Below are 21,389 nucleotides of genomic sequence, written 5' to 3'. Positions count from 1 at the left end.
CTTGGTAAATGTTTAAAAAAATGTCCCTAGTGTGTGTAGGATAGTGTTAGTGCGCGGGAACCGTTGGTCATCGCAGACCCGGTGGGCCGAAGGGCCTGTTTCCGCTCTGTATCTCAAAACTAATAAACAAATTCATTTACACATTGACCAGGATAACAAATTTATTAATTTCCCTCCGGGAATGAATAAAGTTCTATCGTTTCGTATCGTGACCTCACAAAACATCAACAGGAGAATGCCCAGATTATCTGTTTCAATGTTGTTGGTTGATGGTTAAATGTTGGGGATACCAGGGATGACTCACCTGCTCTACTTCAAAATAGTCCCACGAGATCTACAAGGCAGGCAGGACTTTGATTCAAGATCCTAACTGAAAGACACCTTTGACAATGCACACTCCCTCAACCTCGAGCAAAGAACAAACTGCTGGAGGATCACAGCGGGTTAGGCGGCATCTGTGCCAGGAAACCGTCAGATGACATTTTGGATATGAACTGTTCTTCACCAGAAACAGCGTCTGGCCATTTCCCCTCGACAGATGCTTCCTGCCGGCGCCGAGTTTCTCAAGCTGTTTTTTTAAAAAATTTGGAGTTGGCATCCGTTTGACCAGATGGAGGGATCCTGAATCGGCACCAGCAGAAACGATCACGATAGTGAGCCACAGTGCCCCATTGCCTGGGACCATGGTCAATGTTGCACTGCGTAAGGCAAGTCAGGGGTGGGTGGAGGGACGAGGTGTTGAAAGGATCTCATGGATGGCCTTCATCAAATCCAGACATTTGTAAAATTCACTATGTTCTGACTTGCCGAGAGTGGACATATTCCTTGCACCTGAATATGACACGCTTAGGATAACAAGGTGGACAAATGTATCAGCCTGCCACTTTCATCATCCTTTAACTCAGGCATTCACAACCTGGGGACATGCGGCCATCAACTCCCCACTTTGATTTTCTTGCCACTAAGGGGTGATTTACAGAAGTCAATTAACCCAGCAGCACATCGTAGGGTTGAGAGAGGAAACCGGAGCATCCACCCCACAGAAAGACAAGCGGTCACAAGGAGGCATGCGAAGCTCATCCAGATGGCATCGAAGGTCAGGATCGAACCCAGGTCACTGGTGGTGTGAGGCAGCAGCACTAACTGCTGCACCGCAGCGTAGCTATGAGAAATGATAGCAAAAACCCACCAAAAATGAATGAAGTAGCTGAAGGTTGAGAGGGATATGGACTAAATGCAGGCAAATGGAACTAGCTTATATGGGGCATCTTGGTCAGCATGGACAGGTTGGGCCGAAGGGCCTGTTAGCATGCTGTATACCCATCTATATACTAAAACTCTCGCTTGTTTGTTCCTGAACTGCAGCCAAAACGGTACACGATAGCGCAACAATTTTAGGCCCACCTTACTCACCGTTGTCCCTTTGGTGCTAATGGAAGAAGTTTCATTGAAATCAGTGTGATATTTTTAAAGTTATTCACATTTTAAAGTTTCAATTTATCTCCTAGGAAGGGAGGGGGAAGTGAGGGATGGAGGGGGGAAGAGGGAGGATAAGGAGGGTTGAGGGGCATGGAGTGGGGGGGGGGGGATGGGGAGGGAGGGATGGGGGAAAGAGAGGGTTCTGCACCAATGCAGGAGAGGTTTGGGCCCAACGGGTCCACTTGGTCTAGTATGACTATAAATAGAAAGGCCATCTCGTCTCCCTGTGGAAACCACTAGACAGACTGGAGATAGCCTTCCTTCAGCATCGATATGACACTTTGAGAGACCTCCAGAGACACAGACCATCAATAAAAGACAAATCAATTCACTTGAAAACCAGCCTCAGGCATGTTCTCTCAACTTTAACGTACAGATTCCTGAGCTATAATGGTGTGATTGAAAATCCCTCTGAATCCTGTCTTCAGCTTGTCAGGAATCATAAGCCAGTGGCTAGAGGCTGTGAAGGTTTCAATGGCTGGGAGCACAGTGACTAAGCCTCTTATGAGGCTTAAGTTGACTGTGATTCACAGCTGGTAATTTTATTACAGTTCTCTGCTATACGTGATCACAGCATTGTCCTCTACTGTTATTCCCACCTCTACATTAATATTGCTCCGATCCTGCACATCAATAGTGATTGAAATCGTTTCTCAGAAGCCTTTGTGAAGATTATGTAAGGTCTCAATAATGTATTGTAAACTTGTTCCACCCAAGTAATTGCGTCATTTCTCTCATGCATGTTTTTAGCCTGCATTCTTCACACAGCTTCAATGCACTAATAAAGGTTGTCATGAATAGGCACAAAGTGCGAGAGGAACTTAGCAGGTAAGGCAGCATCTCTGGTGAAAAAGCCTGGTGGCGTTTCAGGTCGGGACTCTTCCACAGTCTTTGCTTTTCTTCAGCCTTGTGCTCCAGAGATGCTGCCTGACCATTACTCCAGCACTTTGTGACACCGACAAGCTAGAACCCATGTGGAGAAAACCTTAGGTAGTCGCAAAATGCTAGAGTAACTCAGCGGGTCAGGTAGCATCTCTGGAGAAAAGGAATGGGTGACGTTTCGGGTCGAGACCCTTCTTCAGACTTAAAAGAGAAAACCTTGGGCTGTTTGCTTAAAGAACGTATGCAAAAGAAAAGCAATGACATGCCAACATAATATCAACATTATATTAATGGAACAACATGGCTGGTAATGATGCAGCATCATTTTAAAACAAGATTTTCATTCTATATGTCCCTCACCATACTTGTGCATACTAAACTCAACTTGACATGACTCTCCTTGCAATGCAAAAGGGAGGTTTTGTCAGTGGAGTCCATGGATTGGGTTTAACTTTGAATTGAACTAATAGGAAATATTTGATAACATAAACTGATATGTCAGAACACCTTGAAAGTTACTGGAAGGCATTCTGAGAGACAGGATTTATTTGCAATTTGAAAGGCAAGGACTGATAGACTTGTACATGGGAAGTCGTGGCTCACCAATTTGATTGAGCTTTATGAAGAGGTGATCAAGAGTTTGATGAGGGCAGGCAAGGTCTACATGGACTATGGTAAGACTATTGAGAAGACATGGGACCCTGGTTGAACTGGCTGTCCCACTACTTCCCTTTTAATATACTCCCTTAAACCTCTCTCTATCCCCAAGCAATTCTCCAAATAACTCTTTGTGGAGTTTGGAGTTTATTTAATAACACTACTGTGAAGGATGCTTTTTGCAAATTAAAGACACAATATCAATTTTATCCAATGTCCAAATAAACAACATGTACCAGTGTGCCCATGTCTACTTCTCAATCCTCTTTCAATTGACTCACTGAAATGAAGAACATAAGAATATAGTGTAGGAAAACAACTGCAGACGCTGGTACAAATCGAAGGTATCACAAAATGCTGAAGTAACTCTGCAGGTCAGGCAGCATCTCAGGAGAGAAGGAATGGGTAACGTTTCGGGTCGACTGATAAATAAATTTTAGGTTTGCCCCTCTCACTTTAAAGCTAGGCCCTCTAGTCCTTGCCACCTCCACCCTGAGAGAAAGGTTCTGACCGTCCACCACATCCGTGCCTCTTTTAATCTTATTGCAAATATCATGTGTGTTATAGACAACTTCGCTTTCAAAAGACAGAGCTAATTTTATTCCCAGTCAGGTCTCCAAAGATAAGAAAAAATGTAAATGCTATAATTTTTGTTCTTGAATATTAGATGAGAGACAGTGTTTGACTGGCCTGCGATACTGTCATGTGTAAATATTCCATAAATAATTGCTGAAGTATGTTTACTTGCATGCCTCCAACACCTCCACCTAAACAAGACCGGGCGAGAATTGTGCCAGGCTGATTGATCAATAATCTCAAGAGTCAAGAGAGTTTTATTGTCATATGTCCCAAACAGGAATGTGAAAGTGTTACTTGCAGCAACACAACAGAATATGTAAACATAGTCATTTGTAAACATGTATGTATGTATATAATGTGTATGCGTGTGCGTGTGTATGTATAATAATAGTGCAAAAAGACCAAACCAAAGCCTCCACGTCTATCTAGTTCAGAGCCTCTTTGGAGGTTGTAGTGTGTAATAGCCTGACAGCACACTGAAATCAAAGGCTGAGAGCCTCCCTGCACCCATTACGCGAATAAGTGCTGACCCCCAAGCAGACTGAGCGACCAGAACTCAGCCATCACACATGTTAAATGATTCAAGTTTCAGCTGCGAGATCACTTATCCCACCATACTCTCAATATTGCACATAAAAAGGTATCATCCTGATGATATAATTATTCGAGGTGTGAGGGGAAAGATTTCACAGGACTCAGAGGGCCAACTTTTTCCACACAGAGGGTGGTGGGTGGATGGAATGAGCTGACAGAGGAGGCAGTTACTATAACAACATTTATATACATTTGGTCAGATAGCTGCATAGGAAAGGTTAAGAGGGATATGGGCCAAATGCAGGCAGGCAAGACCAATGTAGATGGAGCACCTTGGCCAGCATAGCCAAACTGGGCCGAAGGGCCTGTTTCCAGGCTGTATGTCTATGACAATTATTAGGATCAGTGTATTACTCCTGTGCACACATGTACATGCATGTACATACATGTATGTATGTGCCCAACTATACATGTTATGAATCACACCAGCATTGAAACTTCCCAAACCCTTCAATGCAAGTATCTCAAAGTCTCTCTTTGAGAACAGCACTTCTACAAACCCTACATTACTTCTCACTTTTCTTTATTTGAAGGGGAATAAGGTTAGTTCTGTCTTTTGAAGGTGGAGTTCTCCATACCACACACAATATTTACAAAGTGACCTTGCATCGTGCCCTGTCCTTCCTGTTCTGCCTTTATTTAACCTCACTTTGCAAGTTTCTCCCTGGTCTTCCTCTTCCTGATTTCTGGCAGTTCCCTTGCTGTGTCAGCACCACAGATTGATAACCTATTGCTAATTTTGGAGTGTGCAACCTCAAATATTTTTGAGCGGCTCCATTTAACACGTTGTTCAATTTTTGACCGTGCTGTGATGTGTTCTCTTTGTTCTCACCCGTGGTTAAAAAGGTTTGACTTTCTTCTGCCTCGCTGAATGCCAGTGAGACTTTGCACTTGCGAATGTGTGACCATACCATATATCATATATATATACAGCCGGAAACAGGCCTTTTCGGCCCTCCAAGTCCGTGCCGCCCAGCGATCCCCGCACATTAACACTATCCTACACCCACTAGGGACAATTTTTACATTTACCTAGCCAATTAACCTACATACCGTTAGCAATACTTAACGAAGTTTGGTGCGAGGTTAGTTACACGTGACTTGACTCCAGATTATAAACAGACACAGGAAGCCCCTCCAGGCTACAGAGGAGACTTTGACATCCATGTCTTTAGTAGAAAAATTATTCATCAAAGATATCCATCTGCCTTGCATCAGTGCAAACAGAAGATCTCCCATTTCTTTAAAACATATGGATTTCCTCATCCCTTTAACATAAATAGGAGACGTCAACACATTCCTTTACTATTCAAAAGAAAATCTTGTAATCCCTTTATTAAACACTGTAGATCCCTCGAATGCAGGGGTGTCAAACTCATTTTCACCCCGGGCCACATCAGCATTATGGTTGCCCTCAAAGGGCCGGTTGTAACTGTAAGACTGTATAAATGTAACTAATCCTTAACATATTGTTAAATAACTGTCTGCATTTGATTATTATTTATTGAAATGAACAAATATTGTACATGCATTAACATAAATGTAAAAATATATGTAAGCACATTGACAAATTGGGCCCGTTCCTTGTAGGGTTTCCATTGCGACCTGGGGAAATCGCGTTTTTTCTTTAAAATAAATTGTCTCTTAAAAAAAAAAAAAAAAGAATCTCAATGGGGGGGAGAGAGAGGAGGGGAGGTGGAGACGGGAGGGGTGGGTGAGGAAGGGAAAGGGGAGAGGGAGCCTCTGACACCGTCCTGCCAGCGGCCATCTTCTTTCTCATTCACTGTGGTGCCGTGCTCCTCCAGTGGAGAGGAGCGCAATTAAAGGCGGTACAGGGAAGGGGAGAGGGTGTGACAGAGGAGCCTTGGACCCAAAGCCTCTCCTGCATTGGTGTAGCATCCTCAACCCCCCTACTCAATCCTCCTTATCCCTCCTCTCCCTACCCCGCACTCTCCCATCTTCCCTGACCCCCAGTCCCCTTTCTCCCCAACCCCCACTCTCTCATCCCCCACCAACACCCCCTCCTCCCCCCCACCCCTGCTGTCCCCTTCCCCCCACCCCTCCTCCCCACCCGCACTCTTCCCTCCTCCCCACCCCACCCTCCTCCCGAGTAGCACTCTCCCTCCCACCCCCACTCGCACTCTCCTCCACCCCCCATTCCACCACTCTCTCCTCCCCCCACCCCCCATTCTCTCCTCCCCAGCCCCTCTCTCCTCCACCCCTCCTCACCCACCCCCACCTCCCCCTCTCTCCTCACCCCCTCCCACCCCTACCCTCCCCTCCACCCACTTGCCCCACCTGCATTCTCACCGTCCCCCTCCCCCCACTCTCACTGTCCCCCTTCCCCCCACCACCACCCCCTTCCCCCCACACTCCCTCTCCTCCCCCCACCCTCCCCCTCCTTTCACTCTCACTGTCCCCTTCCCCCACCCACCTTCTCCCCCTTTGCTTCCCCCCACTCTTCCATTACCCCCACTGTCCCCCTTCCCCCCACCCCCACTCTCTTCCCCCCCCACCACCCCCTCCCCAGTCCCACTCTCCCTCCCACCCCCACTCTCTGCTCCTCTCACCCCCCCTCTTCCCTGACCCCCACTGTTCCCCTTCCCGCCACCCCCACTCTCTCTTCCCCCTGTCCCCCTCCCCAGTCCCACTCTCCCCCTACTCTCTCCTCACCCACTCTCACTCTCCCCCCCTTTCCCCACCACCCCTTTTCCCCAACTCTCTCCTCCCCCATAATCCCATTCTCTCCTCCCCCCCCATCCCACCCCCATCCCACCCCCACCCTTACCCTTCCCTCCCCCCACTCGGCCCCACGTCCACTCCCCTCCGTGGAGCCGTTGGCGGCGAAAGGCACTTACCGAGCGTGCAGGGAGGGGGAGGGAGCCCCGGACTACTCGAGTCGGGCGGGGCCGGTCTGGGAGGGGAGAGAAGCGGGGGGAGAGAGGCATTGCGGGAGGCGCGCAGTCTGAAGTCGCGACGTGCTGTCGGTGGCAGCGGCCCTCGTCGACGCCGCCATCGGTGGAAGGGGGTACTCGAGGACGCAGTGCCCGTGGGTTGAAGGGGCGGAAGGGAAGGATGTGGACCATCACTCCGACCATCTCCCTCCTGCTCGGGAGACAGTGTCCCCCGGGTGTGGGAGAGTGGGAAGGGGAGCCCGTGATTGCGGGCGGGCGGGCGGCTCCCCTAACGGCGTCCATCTTTGTTGGTGCGAGTGAGGAGCGGCCGTGACGTGCTGGTGACGTCAGACGCACAGCACTTGTGTTTGACACCTGTGCTCTAATATATACAGAAGACTTCACCACATCCCTTTAATATTGAAAGGATACTTATTATTATCCCCTAAATAAGCAGTGGCAAATCCCTCTCATGAAGAGAGTTAAAGGAGACTTTCTCCCTGTACTTTTAATATTGAAATTAGTCATTTTTGTTATCCCTTCAATAAACAAAGACAAATCCCTTTAATATGTACAAGAGACGTCATTCATTTTCTTTAATATTGAAAGGAGACACATTCTTATCCTTTTAATAACAGGTCAAATCTGTTTAATATATTGAGAGGACTTCACCCCATCCATTTAATATCCATGTGAGGAAATTTGCCTCATCTCCTGAATGCAAAGTTTCCCACCCTCTCAGTGTACACAGGATTGAAAGAACCTTGAAGGTAGACACAAAATGCTGGAGTAACACAGCGGGCCGAGCAGCATCTCCAGAGAGAAGGAATGGGTGACGTTTCGGGTCGAGACCCTTCTTCAGACAGTTCTTGAAAGTTCAGAAGGTTCTTGAAAGAACCTTTGTTATTTTCCTCCAACAACTACACAATCCCCCCCCAGCCCCCCATCCCCTCACCATCTCCAAACAATGCCCTAAAAATCCATACACTTCATCGATTCTAATCTCTTGGACTGGAAGCCAAGTTTTTCATTGCCTAGGCCCAGGGCCGTTTTTACAGCATTATGGGTCCCCGAGCAAAGCAGTGTACTGGGGCCCCTACCGTTACTCTCCCCCACCCCCCTTTCCCTACCAGCCCCCTCCCCTGTCGTGCCAGCGAAAAGCACTTACCGAAAAGCACTTAGCGATGGACTTGGGGTGCTACATTGTTGCGAAAAGCACTTACAGATCGCTGTGAGAAGCACTTAGTGACCGAAAAAGGTTGCGAAAAAAGCACTTATTGAACCTGCATTTTTAAAGTAGTATTTATTTATTGCAAGTCACTTAACATACACAGATCAGCATGGGGCCCCTATGCTCGTGGGCCCCCGGGCAAGTGCCCATCAGGCCCATGCGTTAAGACGGCCCTGCCTAGGCCCTAAACTCAGACACAAAATACTCAGCAGGTCAGGCAGCATCTCTGGTGAAAACAGACAGCTAACGTTTTGGGTTGGTACTGTTCTCCAGAAATGCTGCCTAACCCACTAAGTTACTCATGCATTTTGTGCCTAACTTTGGTATGAACCAGCAACTGCAGTTCATTTTTATTAACTAAACTCCAGTGTTCTCCGTCTCTCTTTAAGAAGATACTTAAAGCCTAACTCTTGAACTGAGCCTATGGTTGTCCATCCTGATAAATCCCTCCTTGTCTCAGTGTGATTTTGTTTGTTTAACAGAGCTCCTGTTAAGTGCCTTGGAATGTTTCATTACACTAAGGGTGCTGCATCATTGCGAGTTTTTGTTGCCAATGTAGATAGTTCTGGGCACAGCATTTGGAGATGCATCCTTATCACATGGACAAGATATCTACAACCTTTCAGTTCAGTTTATTGTCACGTGTAGCGAGGTACAGTGAAAAGCCTTGGCTGTGTGCTATCCAGTCAGTGGAAAGACAATACACAATTACAATCATGCCACTTACAGTGTTTCCATACTTTAAAAGGGAAGAACGTTTAGTGCAAAGTTAAGCCAGAAAAGTCCAATCAAGGATAGTCCGAGGGTCACCAATGAGGTAGATAGTAGTTCAGGACTGCTGTCTAGGTGTGGTAGGATGGTTCGAGCCATTACAGTGTATAGATGCATGATAAGGGAATAACATTTATTGTGAAGTAAAGCCAGCAAAGACAGATCAAGGAGGGTCACCAATGGGGTAGATATGGATGAGATGTTACCCTCGAGATAAATACAACCTTATCACCTTGATAAGTTTCTACAATGGGTTCTTTTCATTATATAACATAAAAGCATTGACAGTTTTAGGGAGCCATTTGCTTATCATTCTTTTTGTCCCACTGCTGACAGAAACACAGTAGAAACACTGAGGCAACTCTATCTGAAATGCTGTGTAAAAAATTACCACAATGAACTACTTTTTTTTTAAAGCGGTAAATCTGACAGTAAAACCTGACCAGCTGTTTCCCAGCGCAGGCTCGTGCCGTGGACACATTGCCCGCTCAATTATAAAGTAGTTACTGAACTTCAGGGTCAGAACTTACCTGCTTCCCCCCCGGGTCGCCAAAGGCAAAGGCACTCAGTTTGGAAATCGTTCTCACGTCGCTGGTTCCGCCGCTGAGAGCAATGCCAGTCAAAAACAAGGTAAACAAGAGTCTGGATAATGAATCCATGAAGTAAGTGTCTGTTGTGCACCTTCAGGCCAAAGCTCTCGGCTTCACTTGCAAAGTTGTGTGGGATCTCGGAAGACTAAAGGGAAGGAAATGCCAGGGTTGCTGCTGGCTCTGAAAGCAGAGAAGCTTGGAATGAAGCTCGGCACCACTAGCAGACATGTGGAGCCAGTCACACCAGGGTCACCTCCCACCTGATTCTTTAAAGGGACAGTGCCCTCGATAACGTTGCGGGCTCCAAGCACTCCCAATAATTTACATCGCAACGGCGAAGGAAGTCTACTCGGAGGTATCTATTCACAAAATGCTGGAGTAACTCAGCAGGTCAGGCAGCATCTCAGAATGCAAGTCTAATCTGAATCATCTGAATAATGATGTGCATGTTTGCACGTGGGATTAATGAATCACTGGTGTTTAAATAGAGCATCTCGATGACTGGGGGGTCAATTGAACATGTTTTTCTTAAAGGAGACAGACTGCACTTCAGGCAATTACTTTAATTTCTTTTATTCTTCATGTGGGGTGGGGATGAGGGATTTTTTCTTCTCAACCTTTCCCTTTTTGAATGAATGAATGAATAAGTTTATGAATGAATGAATAAGTTTATTGGCCAAGTATGTGCATATACAAGGAATGTGCCTTGGTGCTCCGCTCACAAATGACAACACAAACATACAGTTAACAGTTAAGAATAAAGCATAAACACATCAAAACAATAAGGATACAACATTACGGTCTAAACATGTGAGTGAAAATAAACCAGAGCAAAAAAGAGACTACAGACTTTGGTTATTTTTATACATTTATATGGAACGAGCAGCCAGTGGAAGTAGTTGAAGCAGATACTATAACAACATTTAAAAGACATTTGAACAGGTACATGGATCGGATAGGTTTAAAGGGATATGGACCAAACACGGGCAGGTGGGACGAGTGTAGATGGGGGCATGTTGGTCGGCATGGGCAAGCTGGGTCGATGTTTTTTTTTAAAGCGCGAAGTGCTGGAGTAATCAGTGGGTCTGGCTGTATCTCTGGAGTATATAGGAAGGCGATCTTTTGGGTTGGGACCGTCTTCAGATCTTCTGTTTTTTACATTAAAGTTTTCTTCCTTTCAAATGTAATTACTTACTGAGTGTAAACAAGGGTAGCCAGGTTTTTCCAGCTCTATTATTGATACTCCACACAAATTAGTGATATAAGTGTCATATTATAAAGTCATAAGTAATAGGAGCAGAATTAGGCCACTCGGTCCATCATCTACTCCGCCATTCAAACATGGCTGATCTATCTCTCCCTCCTAACCCCATTCTTTTGCCTTCTCCCCATAACCTCTGACACCAGTACTAATCAAGAATATATCTATCTCTGCCTTAGAAATATCCGCTGATGGCCTCCACAGCCTTCTGTGGCAAAGAATTCCACAGATTCACTACCCTTTGACTAAAGAAATTCCCCCTCATCCCCTTCCTAAAAGAACGTACTTTAATTCTGAAGCTATGACCTCTAGTCCTCGACTCTCCCACTAGTGGAAACATCCTCTCCACATCTACTCTATCCATGCCGCTCACTATTCTGTACATTTCAATGAGGTCCCCCCTCATTCTTCTAAAATCCAGTGAGTGGTTTATCAGGATGGTTTATAACATCAGAGCCTGCACGTGTTTGTATGTGTGTGCCTGTGTTTATGTGTGATTACGCCTGTGTGTACACTTCTATGCATGCATATGTGAATGAATGTGTATGCATGTGTGTGAGGGAGAGAGGGTGTTTGTGCATGGATGTGTACACGTGTGGATGTAAGTTTGAGTTCATTGTCACGTGTACCGAGGTACAGTGAAAAGCTTTCATTGCGTGCTAACCTGTCAGCAGAAAGACAATGCATGATTGCAATCGAGCCATTTACAGTGTACAGATACGTGTAAGTGTGTATTCATGTGCCTGTGCATGTATGTATGTGTGGGCATGGTGTGTATGTGTACATGTTTGCAATATGCATGTTTTTGTTTTTTAGTTTTAGAGATACAGCACGGAAACAGGCCCTTCGGCTCACTGAGTCCACACTGACCAGCGATCCCCGCACATTAACACTATCCTACACGCACCAGGGACAATTTACATTTATACCAAGCCAATTAACCTACAAACCTGTACGTCTAGAGTGTGGGAGGAAACCGAAGATCTCGGAGAAAACCCACGCAGTCACGGGGAGAACGTACAAACTCCATACAGACAGCACCCGCAGTCGGGATCAAACCCGCGTCTCTGACGCTGAAAGCACTGTAAGGCAGCAACGCTACCGCTGTGCATGTGGGTGTGTGTGAACGCGTGTGTACAGTACATGTGTGGCTGTCTGTGGCTGTGATGTACAGCTCATCCAGCTGCCTAGCACCCTTGTATCGATGCGTCACAGTCTTAAAGAGAGACAGGAGGAAAATGTTGCTATATGCCTTCAAAGCAGAGCAGTGGGAGAGAACAAAATTACCTAAAAAAAGCCCGACTTTCAAATCTCATGACTAGGAGCAAGCCACAAACCACGAGAGGAAACGTGGTCACCCAAGAGTGATTGTGAAAACGAACAGGTTGGCATGTGTGATGGTAATCAGGTCACAGATTTAGGTGGCTGTTGTGCTCAAAGAAAATATAAAATCATTTGAAAATGTGCAAGCAAAAATTAAAATGGTTCTGTCACTTCAGAAGTTGTTGACTTTGCTCTGACATTGACACAGTTTTTAAATCTCTACAAATGTTTGCAGCGATTTCCTTGTTTGCGCAGTCAAGGGTGTATGCAAGGTTTACATTTTACTGGCAGGTGGTGAATTTAATTGTACCTCTCGTGTCCCAGATATTGTTGCAGAATGCAAGTGCCGGAGGTGTATGACTTCACAGTACATGTACACAACACATCTCTCATGTCAGACTAGACCTTGTGGATGTTGCTGGTCCCTGTAGGGTAAACCCTTGTTATAACAGACCATAGTGGGGGCAATAGTTGTCGATTGTCCACTATAACCCTTACCTGCCCGAAGCTACAAAGCTATAAGGTCTTAACACAGCAACACAGTAACGGTGGGCGTAGCCGAGCAAGCTGTGTGGAGCGGCGGTGGCATCTGAAGAGCTGCCAGGGGTGGCGCCGGCAGTCCAGCCTGGCGGTGAAGTTCAGTCTGTCCGCTATAACCAAAATCCGTTATAAGGAGGTGTGTAAAAATAACATTCCTAAATTCCTCTACTTCGAACAGTACAACACAGGAACAGGCCGTACATTGATCCTGGGCTGTGTGCTGCGTGCTATTTCTGTGATTTTACTTCTTTCCTGCTACATACAACATGAATTGCAGAGAACAGAAAAGGACGGGAACAAGTAATAATTAGGTATGTTGTGTGCAGGAAGGAACAGCAGATGCTGCTTTACACCGAAAATAGACACAAAATGCTGAATGTCGGAAGAAGGGTCTTGACCCAAAACATCACCCATGCCTTCTATCCAGAGGTGCTGCCTGTCCAGCTGAGTTACTCCAGCATTTTATGTATAATTAGGTATGTTGAATGGACACCTGGCTCAGAGTTTCTCACCTAAGGGACAGGAATCCCAATTGCTGTCATAAATTATCAGACCCTAAGAGAAAGTCTGGAGAGTTTCCAACTGTCGACTATCACCTTAAAAAGTAACATTCCTAACTTCATCTACTTCGAACAGTACAACACAGGAACAGGCCCTTCAGTCCACAATATCCATGACAAACCCTAATGCCAAGTTAAACTAATGTCCTCTGCCTGAGCATGATCCTGAGTGGGAACCTCATTGAAACGTACAGAATAGTGAAAGGCTTGGATAGAGTGGATGTGAGCGGGAGAGTCTAGGACTAGAGGTGATAGCCTCAGAATTAAAGGACGTTCTTTTAGGAAAGATATGAGGAGACATTTCTTTAGTCAGAGGGTTGAGAATCTGTGGAATTCTTTGCCACAGAAGGCTGTGGAGGCAAAGTCAGTGGATATTTTTAAGGCAGAGATAGATAGACTCTTGATTAGTACGGGTGTCAGAGGTTATGGGGAGAAGGCAGGAGAATGGGGTTAGGAGGGAGAGATAGATCAGCCACGATTGAATGGCTGAGTGGATTTGATGGGCCGAATGGCCTAATTCTTCTCTTATCACTTGACCTTATGGCATGTTGGCACTGACAAAGTCTGAATTGGGGATTTGTGAGCAGGATCTTGATGGGCACTTTTCACTTAATAAGTGGTGCAAATAGCACCATCCATCACTTTTAGATTGTATTTTTCCTGGGGTTTTTTTGTGAATTATTAAATAGCACCTTGTATCTTTATTGCAATAGTTTGGCCGAAGGCGTGACTAGTTATCAGACCTTCAGTATTACAGCCAGGATATTGTCTGATTTGAATGTCTTTGCAATAACTGGAGATCTCATGTGGAGGAAACAAAAGTGGATCATCTAGAAACAAGGAACTGCAGATGTTGGTCCATAGAGGAAGACACAGAAGAAGTGCTGGAGTGGATCAGCAGGTCAGGCAGCATCTCTTGAGAACATTGATTGGTGACATTTCACGTTGGAATCCTTCAGTCTGAAGAAGGGTCACGACCCAAAACATCAACTATATATGGGGTTCTTCGGAGATGTTGCCTGACCTGCTGAATGGCTCCAGCACTTTGTGTCATTTGGATCATCTATTGGGTACTTCTAGCAAAACATGGCTGCAAATGCTGCCTGCATTGACGATGGAGATACTCTTGAAGCCTTCAGTTGGGTTACGACCCAATACTTTGCCAATTCATATCCTCCAGAAATGCTGCCTGATCCACTGATTTACTCTAACACTTTTGGTTTTGCAAAAAATATATACACGGCAGAGGCAAAGGTGGAGTAAATTGGAAGGAGAATACATCTCAACAAGAAAAGCAAGAGTGGCTGAACTGAATGGCGTAGTAGAGAGGTTAGGGAGAAACCTGAAAGGAGTGGAATAAAAAATGTGAGGTTTCCTGTCTTGAAGGTGTGAGGAGAGGATGAGTGCGAGGGAAAAAGTTGTTAAGGCTAACACTGGAGGTGATGATAGCATTCAAACTACAAGTTACCTTTCCTGTCTCTTCTTCTTTCGTATGTCAACCACAACAATCAAAAGTGGCAATTGGTGCTTCAGAGTACCGTAGTTGACGCTTTGCTGCACATGTTGCCAGTTCTGTGGAACTACCCAGGGTGGACGATGAGAACGTAAAGCAGCTCCCACCCCCTCTGTCTCTCGATTTTTTTTAAACATAAATCAGCTCATCAAATGTAGTCAAAAGAATGGTTTGCTTTTACATGGTGCCTTTCCCAACCTCACGTTATCCAGGAGCACTCCTCAGGCAATGAAGTATTTCTGAACTATTCTCAAGTGCAACTTATGACAATCATACGGTTAGTAGTAATTTCAGCCTTGGCAGCAGTTTTGTAACTTTTACTTTAGACTTTAGAGATGCAGCGCAGAAACAGGCCCTTGCTCCGACCAGTGATACACTAGCACAATGCTACACACTACGGACAATTTACAATTTACAGAGGCTGTTTAACCTACAACCCTGTACGTCTTTGGAGTGTGGGGGGAAACTGGAGCAACCGGAGAAGACCCACACGGTCACAGGAGAAAATGTACAAACTCCGTACAGACAGCACGCGATCGAACCAGGGTCTCTGCCGCTCTCTAAGGCAGCAACTCTATCACTGCACCACCCTCAATAGACAATAGGTGCAGGAAGAGGCCATTCGGCCGTTCGAGCCAGCACCGCCGTTCAATGTGATCATGACTGATCATTCTCAATCAGTACCCCGTTCCTGCCTTCTCCCCATACCCCCTGACACCGCTATCCTTAAGAGCTCTATCCAGCTCTCTCTTGAATGCATTCAGAGAATTGGCCTCCACTGCCTTCTGAGGCAGAGAATTCCACAGATTCACAACTCTCTGACTGAAAAAGTTTTTCCTCATCTCAGTTCCAAATGGCCTACCCCTTATTCTTAAACTGTGGCCCCTTGTTCTGGACTCCCCCAACATTGGGAACATGTTTCCTGCCTCTAACGTGTCCAACCCCTTAATAATCTTATACGTTTCGATAAGATCTCCTCTCATCCTTCTAAATTCCAGTATATACAAGCCTAGTCGCTCCAGTCCCTCAATCCCTGCAAACCTCCTCATGCTTTGGAGAATTAATTTAACTGTGGCAATCACTCTCTATAACTTTATAATCTAATGCCACCAATTACGGTAATGTTATGTGGTAAAAGATAGTGTCATTCATCAATAAATATTGACTTTTTCATAAACGTCTCTTCGCCAATTCAATTAGGTTTTGCAAATGGAAATGATGACATATCCTTTCCTATGTGGGTTACAGAGGAAACTTTAAAAGCTACCACCGAACCCAGGCCAGGCAATTTTTAGTTCCCCGAGCTGATTTAAAATTAGCTACACTCATTTGACATTTTAGTAGTGTGAAGTTAACTGATAAAATCATGATGAACGGTGTTGGAAATTGTAAGATTACCCATGTAATATACCATAAACCGAGCTCAACTGATCTATCCAGTGCAAACTACTTGACAATTTCCCACTGCGATCACCTGTTGAATTGGCAGCAGGTTCAATCTGATACAATTCCTGTGCTTCTAAAGAAATGGGAAAGAACAGCTGTGTGGAAGAGGGGCAAATGTAACCTACATTTAGATTTTCTTTCATTAAGGTTGGCGACATCTATTTAATATGTTAAAATCTTTCCCAGTATTTTATTTTTAAGAAAGATCAAACTTTTGTTTTAATAGATTCAGAATAGCTGAAAACATTGGAAATTCAGATACAGAAGTTTGAAAGCACGCACCACCACTCTCCAATCCATATTCTCCAGAGATCCAGCCTGTTTCTACCACAAGACTTAGGAGCAGCTTCTGCTCCTCTGCTATCAGGATTCAGAATGGTCCTTCCACAAGCTAGGGTACTGTCTAATTCACCTCTATTCCACTGGAGACATTGGACTTTGTCCCTGGAACTGGTGCACTATAACGCTGAGAACTACATTATGCACTCTATATCTGAAGGAAGGTCCCGACCCAAAATGTCGCCCACCCTCTTTCACTAGAGATGCCGCCTGACTCGCTGAGTTACTCCAGTGCTTTGTGTCTCTCTCTGTATCTTCCCCTTTGCTCTATCCATTGTACACATGTTTGACTTATATTTATATATCGTATTATCTGATCTGACTGGACAGCATGCAAAGCAAAGCTTTTCACTGTACCTCAGTACACATGGCAATAATAAACCTAATCAATATTGGAAACCTTTCTTATACCACTGAGGGCTCTTTTCTTCAGGACCATCCTTCATGGTAAGATTGGGTTTGTGCAATCTGTTCGACCATCCTAACATTTGATGCACTAAGTTTGAAGAATGTTCAAAGTGATTCAGGGAACAAATTAACTAATTGAAACTAGGTTCTTTTCATTGAGAGATATGTTTATTTTATCAGGGTTGATTATTCAGATCTGGAGAATTCACCACGATAGTAGATTTTGACAATTTAGCAAGACACTGGGAGGAATCTTCCAACATTCATTGGATGAAGAAATCTAGGAAGAAGGGATGAATATATTGAAGAGTCGCAGCAGGAAAACTAAGGGAGGAATTATTTTGTCAACTATTCCAGTGTTTTTTCCTTCTCCTGCCCTGAAAACGATGTCACAAAGAACTGGCTGTGCCTATTATGTACTTTACACAGCCTTTAATTTCGATTTACAATCCAACAAATACATTGGTGTGCTAGTATAAAATCAGTAATGGAAAACAGACATACCTGCAGGTGTTGGAATCGGTAATGAAAACAGATAGACACAAAACGCTGGAGTAACTCAACGCTTCAGGCAGCATCTCTGGAGAAGGTGAATAGGTGACGTTTCGCGTCGAGACCCTTCATCACCCTGAAGGGTCTCAACCCGAAACGTCACCTATTCCTTTTCTCCAGGGATGCTGCCGGAGCCGTTGAGTTACTCTGGCATTTTGTGTCTATCTTCGGTGTAAACCAACATCTGCAGTTCCTTCCTACACGCAATCACAACAGATAGACTGAAACAACTCAGCCAGCCAAGTAGTATCTGTGAAAAGAGACACCAGTCGTTGTTTCTTTAGACTTTAGACATACAGCACGGAAACAGGCCCACCAAGTCCACGCCGACCAGCGATCCCCATACACTAACACTATCCAACACACCGGGGACAATTTACAATTTTACCGAAACCAATTAACCTACAAACCTGTATGTCTTTGGAATGTGGGAGTAAACCGGAGCACCCAGAAAAAACCTATGGGGTCACAGGGAGAATGTACTTACTCGGTACAGAGACCACCCATAATCATTCTCGCCCCAGTTTTAAGAAAGGCCCATCATCTCCATCTGCACTTCACGCTGCCTCGGCAAGGCCTCCAGCATAATCAAGGACGTCTCACCCTTGTCACTCCCTCTTCTCCCCTCTCCCATCGGGCAAGAGGGACAGAAGTGTGAATGCATACATCTCCAGATTCAGGGACTGTTTCCCCCCCAGCTGTTATCAGGCAACTGAACCATCCTATCACCAACTAGGCTGCAGTCCTGACTTATCGTCTAACTCATTGGAGACCCTTGGACAATCGTTAATCTGACTTTATTGGACTTTATCTTGCACTAAACTTCATTTCCTTTATCCTGTAACTGTACACGGTGGATGGCTTGATTGTAACAATGTGTAGGGAAAAAAACTGCAGATGCTGGTCTAAACCAAAGGTAGACATAAAATGCTGGAGTAACTCAGCATTCTTCAGAGGTTCTTCAGAAGAAGGGTCTCGACCCGAAACGTCACCCATTCCTTCTGTTCCGAGATGCTGCCTGACCCGCTGAGTTACTCCAGCATTTTGTCTCTACCTTGTAATCGTGTATAGTCTTTCCACTGACTGGATAGCACACAACCAAAGAAGGCTTTTCATTGCACCTCGGTACACGTGACAATAGTAATAAACTAAACTAAACCATCAGCACTCTCCATTCTAAGGAAAGCAAACACAACCTTTCCAGTCTCCACTCCAAATGGAGACATTCTTGTCTGGGCAATGTGCTGGTGATCTGCTGTATTGCCTTGCCCTCCAATGATCTTCACCTCTCTAGAGACAGGAAAGGGGCACTGGGTGGATCGAATTGAGAGGTAGCAAATTGCAATAACAATCAACAGAATGCAATTTTAAGAAGTGAAACTTGCCATATAATCTGAGAATCGGAGCAACAATAGTAACCTGTACTTGTCTAACAGCTCCGACAGGTTAAAAAAAAAGATCATACCAAAAGTTCCCAATCAAAAGACTCTCAAAGAAAAATAGCAGAGAAAGGGATATCAGGAAAGGTTTAATTTAGTTTAGTTTAGGAATAAGGTGCGGAAACAGGCCCTTCGGCCCACCAAGTCTGTTCCGACCAGCGATCCCTGCACACTAACACGATCCTCCACACACTTGTAACAATTTACAATTTTACCAAAGCCAATTACAGTAGCCTACAAACCTGTACTTTTTTTGAGTGTGGGAGGAAACCGGAGCCCCCGGAGAAGACCCACGCAGGTCATGGGGAGAACGTACAAACGCCGTACAGACAGCACTCACAGTCAGGATGGAACCCGGGTCTGTGGCACTGCAAGGCAGCAGCTCTACCGCTGCACCACTGGGCCATCCAAGTGGCAAAGGTCTTGGTTGGAATGACGTTTGAAGGAGCATCTTAAAAGGCCAGGGTTGGAGCTTCAGGTGAGGAGTTCCAGTGATACGAGCCAAGGCCACTTAAAGCTGGCCGCCAATTACAGAACAGTTATAATCCGGAATGTTGCAGAGGTTTCCTCCATGCGGTCATACAGGGAGACAATGAAGTCAATAAAAATAACAGGGAACAGCACAGTGGCGCAGCTGGTAGAGTTACCACCTCACGGCTTCAGAGACCCGGGTTCAATCCCGACCATGGGTGCTGACAGCATGGAGTTTGCACGTTCTCCCTGTGACTGCATGGGTTTCGTCCGGGTGCTGTAGTTTCCTCCTACATTCCAAAGATGTACAGGATTGTTTGTTAAGTGACCTCTATAAATTGCCCTGAGTGTGTTGGGAGTGGTTGTGAAAGTAGAGTAACAGAGAACGATGGTCAACATGGACTCAGTGGGCTGAAGGGCCTGTTTCGATGTTGTATCTCTGAACTGTAAGCTCTGAACTCTCCTTGTACCTAATGCCCTCTAATCAGGCAGCTTTCTGGTAAACCTCTTCTGCAATCTCTGAAACACCTCCACAAACTTCCTTTAATAGGGTGACCAGATCTGCATGCAATACACCACATGCGGCCTAACCAGACTAATAACGGGAAATAGAGAACTGGTAAAGAATGATTATACAACCTGATGGTCTAAATCCTGGGGTTTTGGAGAAGGCGATTGAACTGATAATGGGATCTTTATTGTAATCTGCCAAAATCCCCTGGATTATGAAAAAATCCTGACCTCGGGTGCTGTCTTTGTGGAGTTTTCCATGTGCCCACATGGGTTTCCTTCATATGCTCCGGTTTCCACCTACATTCCAAAAATGTGCAGGTTTGTGGGTTAATTCTTCTTCTTCTTAAGCCCTTTGCTCCTCTAGGGAGCATAGGCCATTGACAAATGTCCTCCACCTCACTTGGTTGTTGGCGGTTCTTTCGAGATCTCCCCAGTTGAGCCCACTCCCAGACATTTCTGCCTGGACACCTCTTCTCCAGCTGTTCCTGCGGCGACCTCTTTTCCTTTTTCCTTGGGGGGTTCCATTTCAGGGCTTGTTTGTAGCAGGTTTTCTGAGGGTGTGTTCCTCTTTCTCTCGCTTTCTTCCTGTTCTGCTTTCTTCCTGTCCTGCTTCCTCTCAACCCATCTCTCTCAGCAGTCATCTCAAATGTGAAAGAAAATGCTTCAGTCTCAGTCAGTTTGGCTAGAACCCCATGGGCTGTAGGCACACTGCTGCCTATGACAGTACCTGGGCTGTGTGCCCTCACACAGCATGAAGCAGCAGTGGCTCAGTTACCCGAGGCAAGTTGTGGGTCAACTCTTGGCTTGCCCGCTGATGTTCTCAGGCAACTCGCTGTTGCTCGATGCTGTTCTCAAATAAATGCCAGATCAGATAAGTTCCTCCATTGTGCGAGTAGCCAGTGTATTCATGCCCGCATTCTCCACCTAGTTTGTAGGGAGTGGGAAACATAAAGCTAGTGTCAGACACAAAATGCTGGAGTAACTCAGCGGGTCAGGCAGCATCTCTGGAGAGAGGGAATGGGTGATATTTTGGGTCAAGACCCTTCTTCAGTGTTAACAAGTGATCAATGGTCGCTGTGGACTCGGTGGGCTGAAGAGCATGTTATAGAGTGATAGAATCATAGAGTCCATGCCATACTGTATCTCCAAACTCTAATAATGGGGAGAGATGAAGTAGACTTCCTGTTCTGACCCACCAGGTCTCCAATAAAGCACAAGGTCAAAATTACACCTCTCACCTTCCCCACCAATACCCCCCATGGACCGGAATCTAATTTTCTTTTTACGTGAATGAAAATAGTATCTAGGAAATTGTCATTTGTAACTTTATTTATTTTCTTGCATTAC

General features: G+C 45.4%; 1 protein-coding gene across 2 annotated transcripts in view; it reads right to left on the bottom strand.

Moving 5' to 3' along the window:
- LOC144601745 (interleukin-17 receptor E-like) overlaps nucleotides 1-9,879 on the bottom strand; it is a 51,152-nt gene extending 41,273 nt beyond the window's left edge. For both annotated transcript variants that reach the window (XM_078414094.1, XM_078414096.1), the window contains exon 1: nucleotides 9,618-9,879. In XM_078414094.1, the coding sequence (XP_078270220.1) occupies nucleotides 9,618-9,746 (129 nt within the window). In that variant the 5' untranslated portion in view covers nucleotides 9,747-9,879. The remainder of the gene's footprint in view (nucleotides 1-9,617) is intronic.
- Between the last annotated feature and the right edge of the window lie 11,510 nt (nucleotides 9,880-21,389).

Source organism: Rhinoraja longicauda, chromosome 17 (genome assembly GCF_053455715.1).
Source record: "Rhinoraja longicauda isolate Sanriku21f chromosome 17, sRhiLon1.1, whole genome shotgun sequence".
NCBI classification, from domain to species: Eukaryota; Metazoa; Chordata; class Chondrichthyes; order Rajiformes; family Arhynchobatidae; genus Rhinoraja; species Rhinoraja longicauda.
Note: the sequence above shows the minus strand (reverse complement) of the source record. Positions and strands in the feature narration are given on the sequence as shown.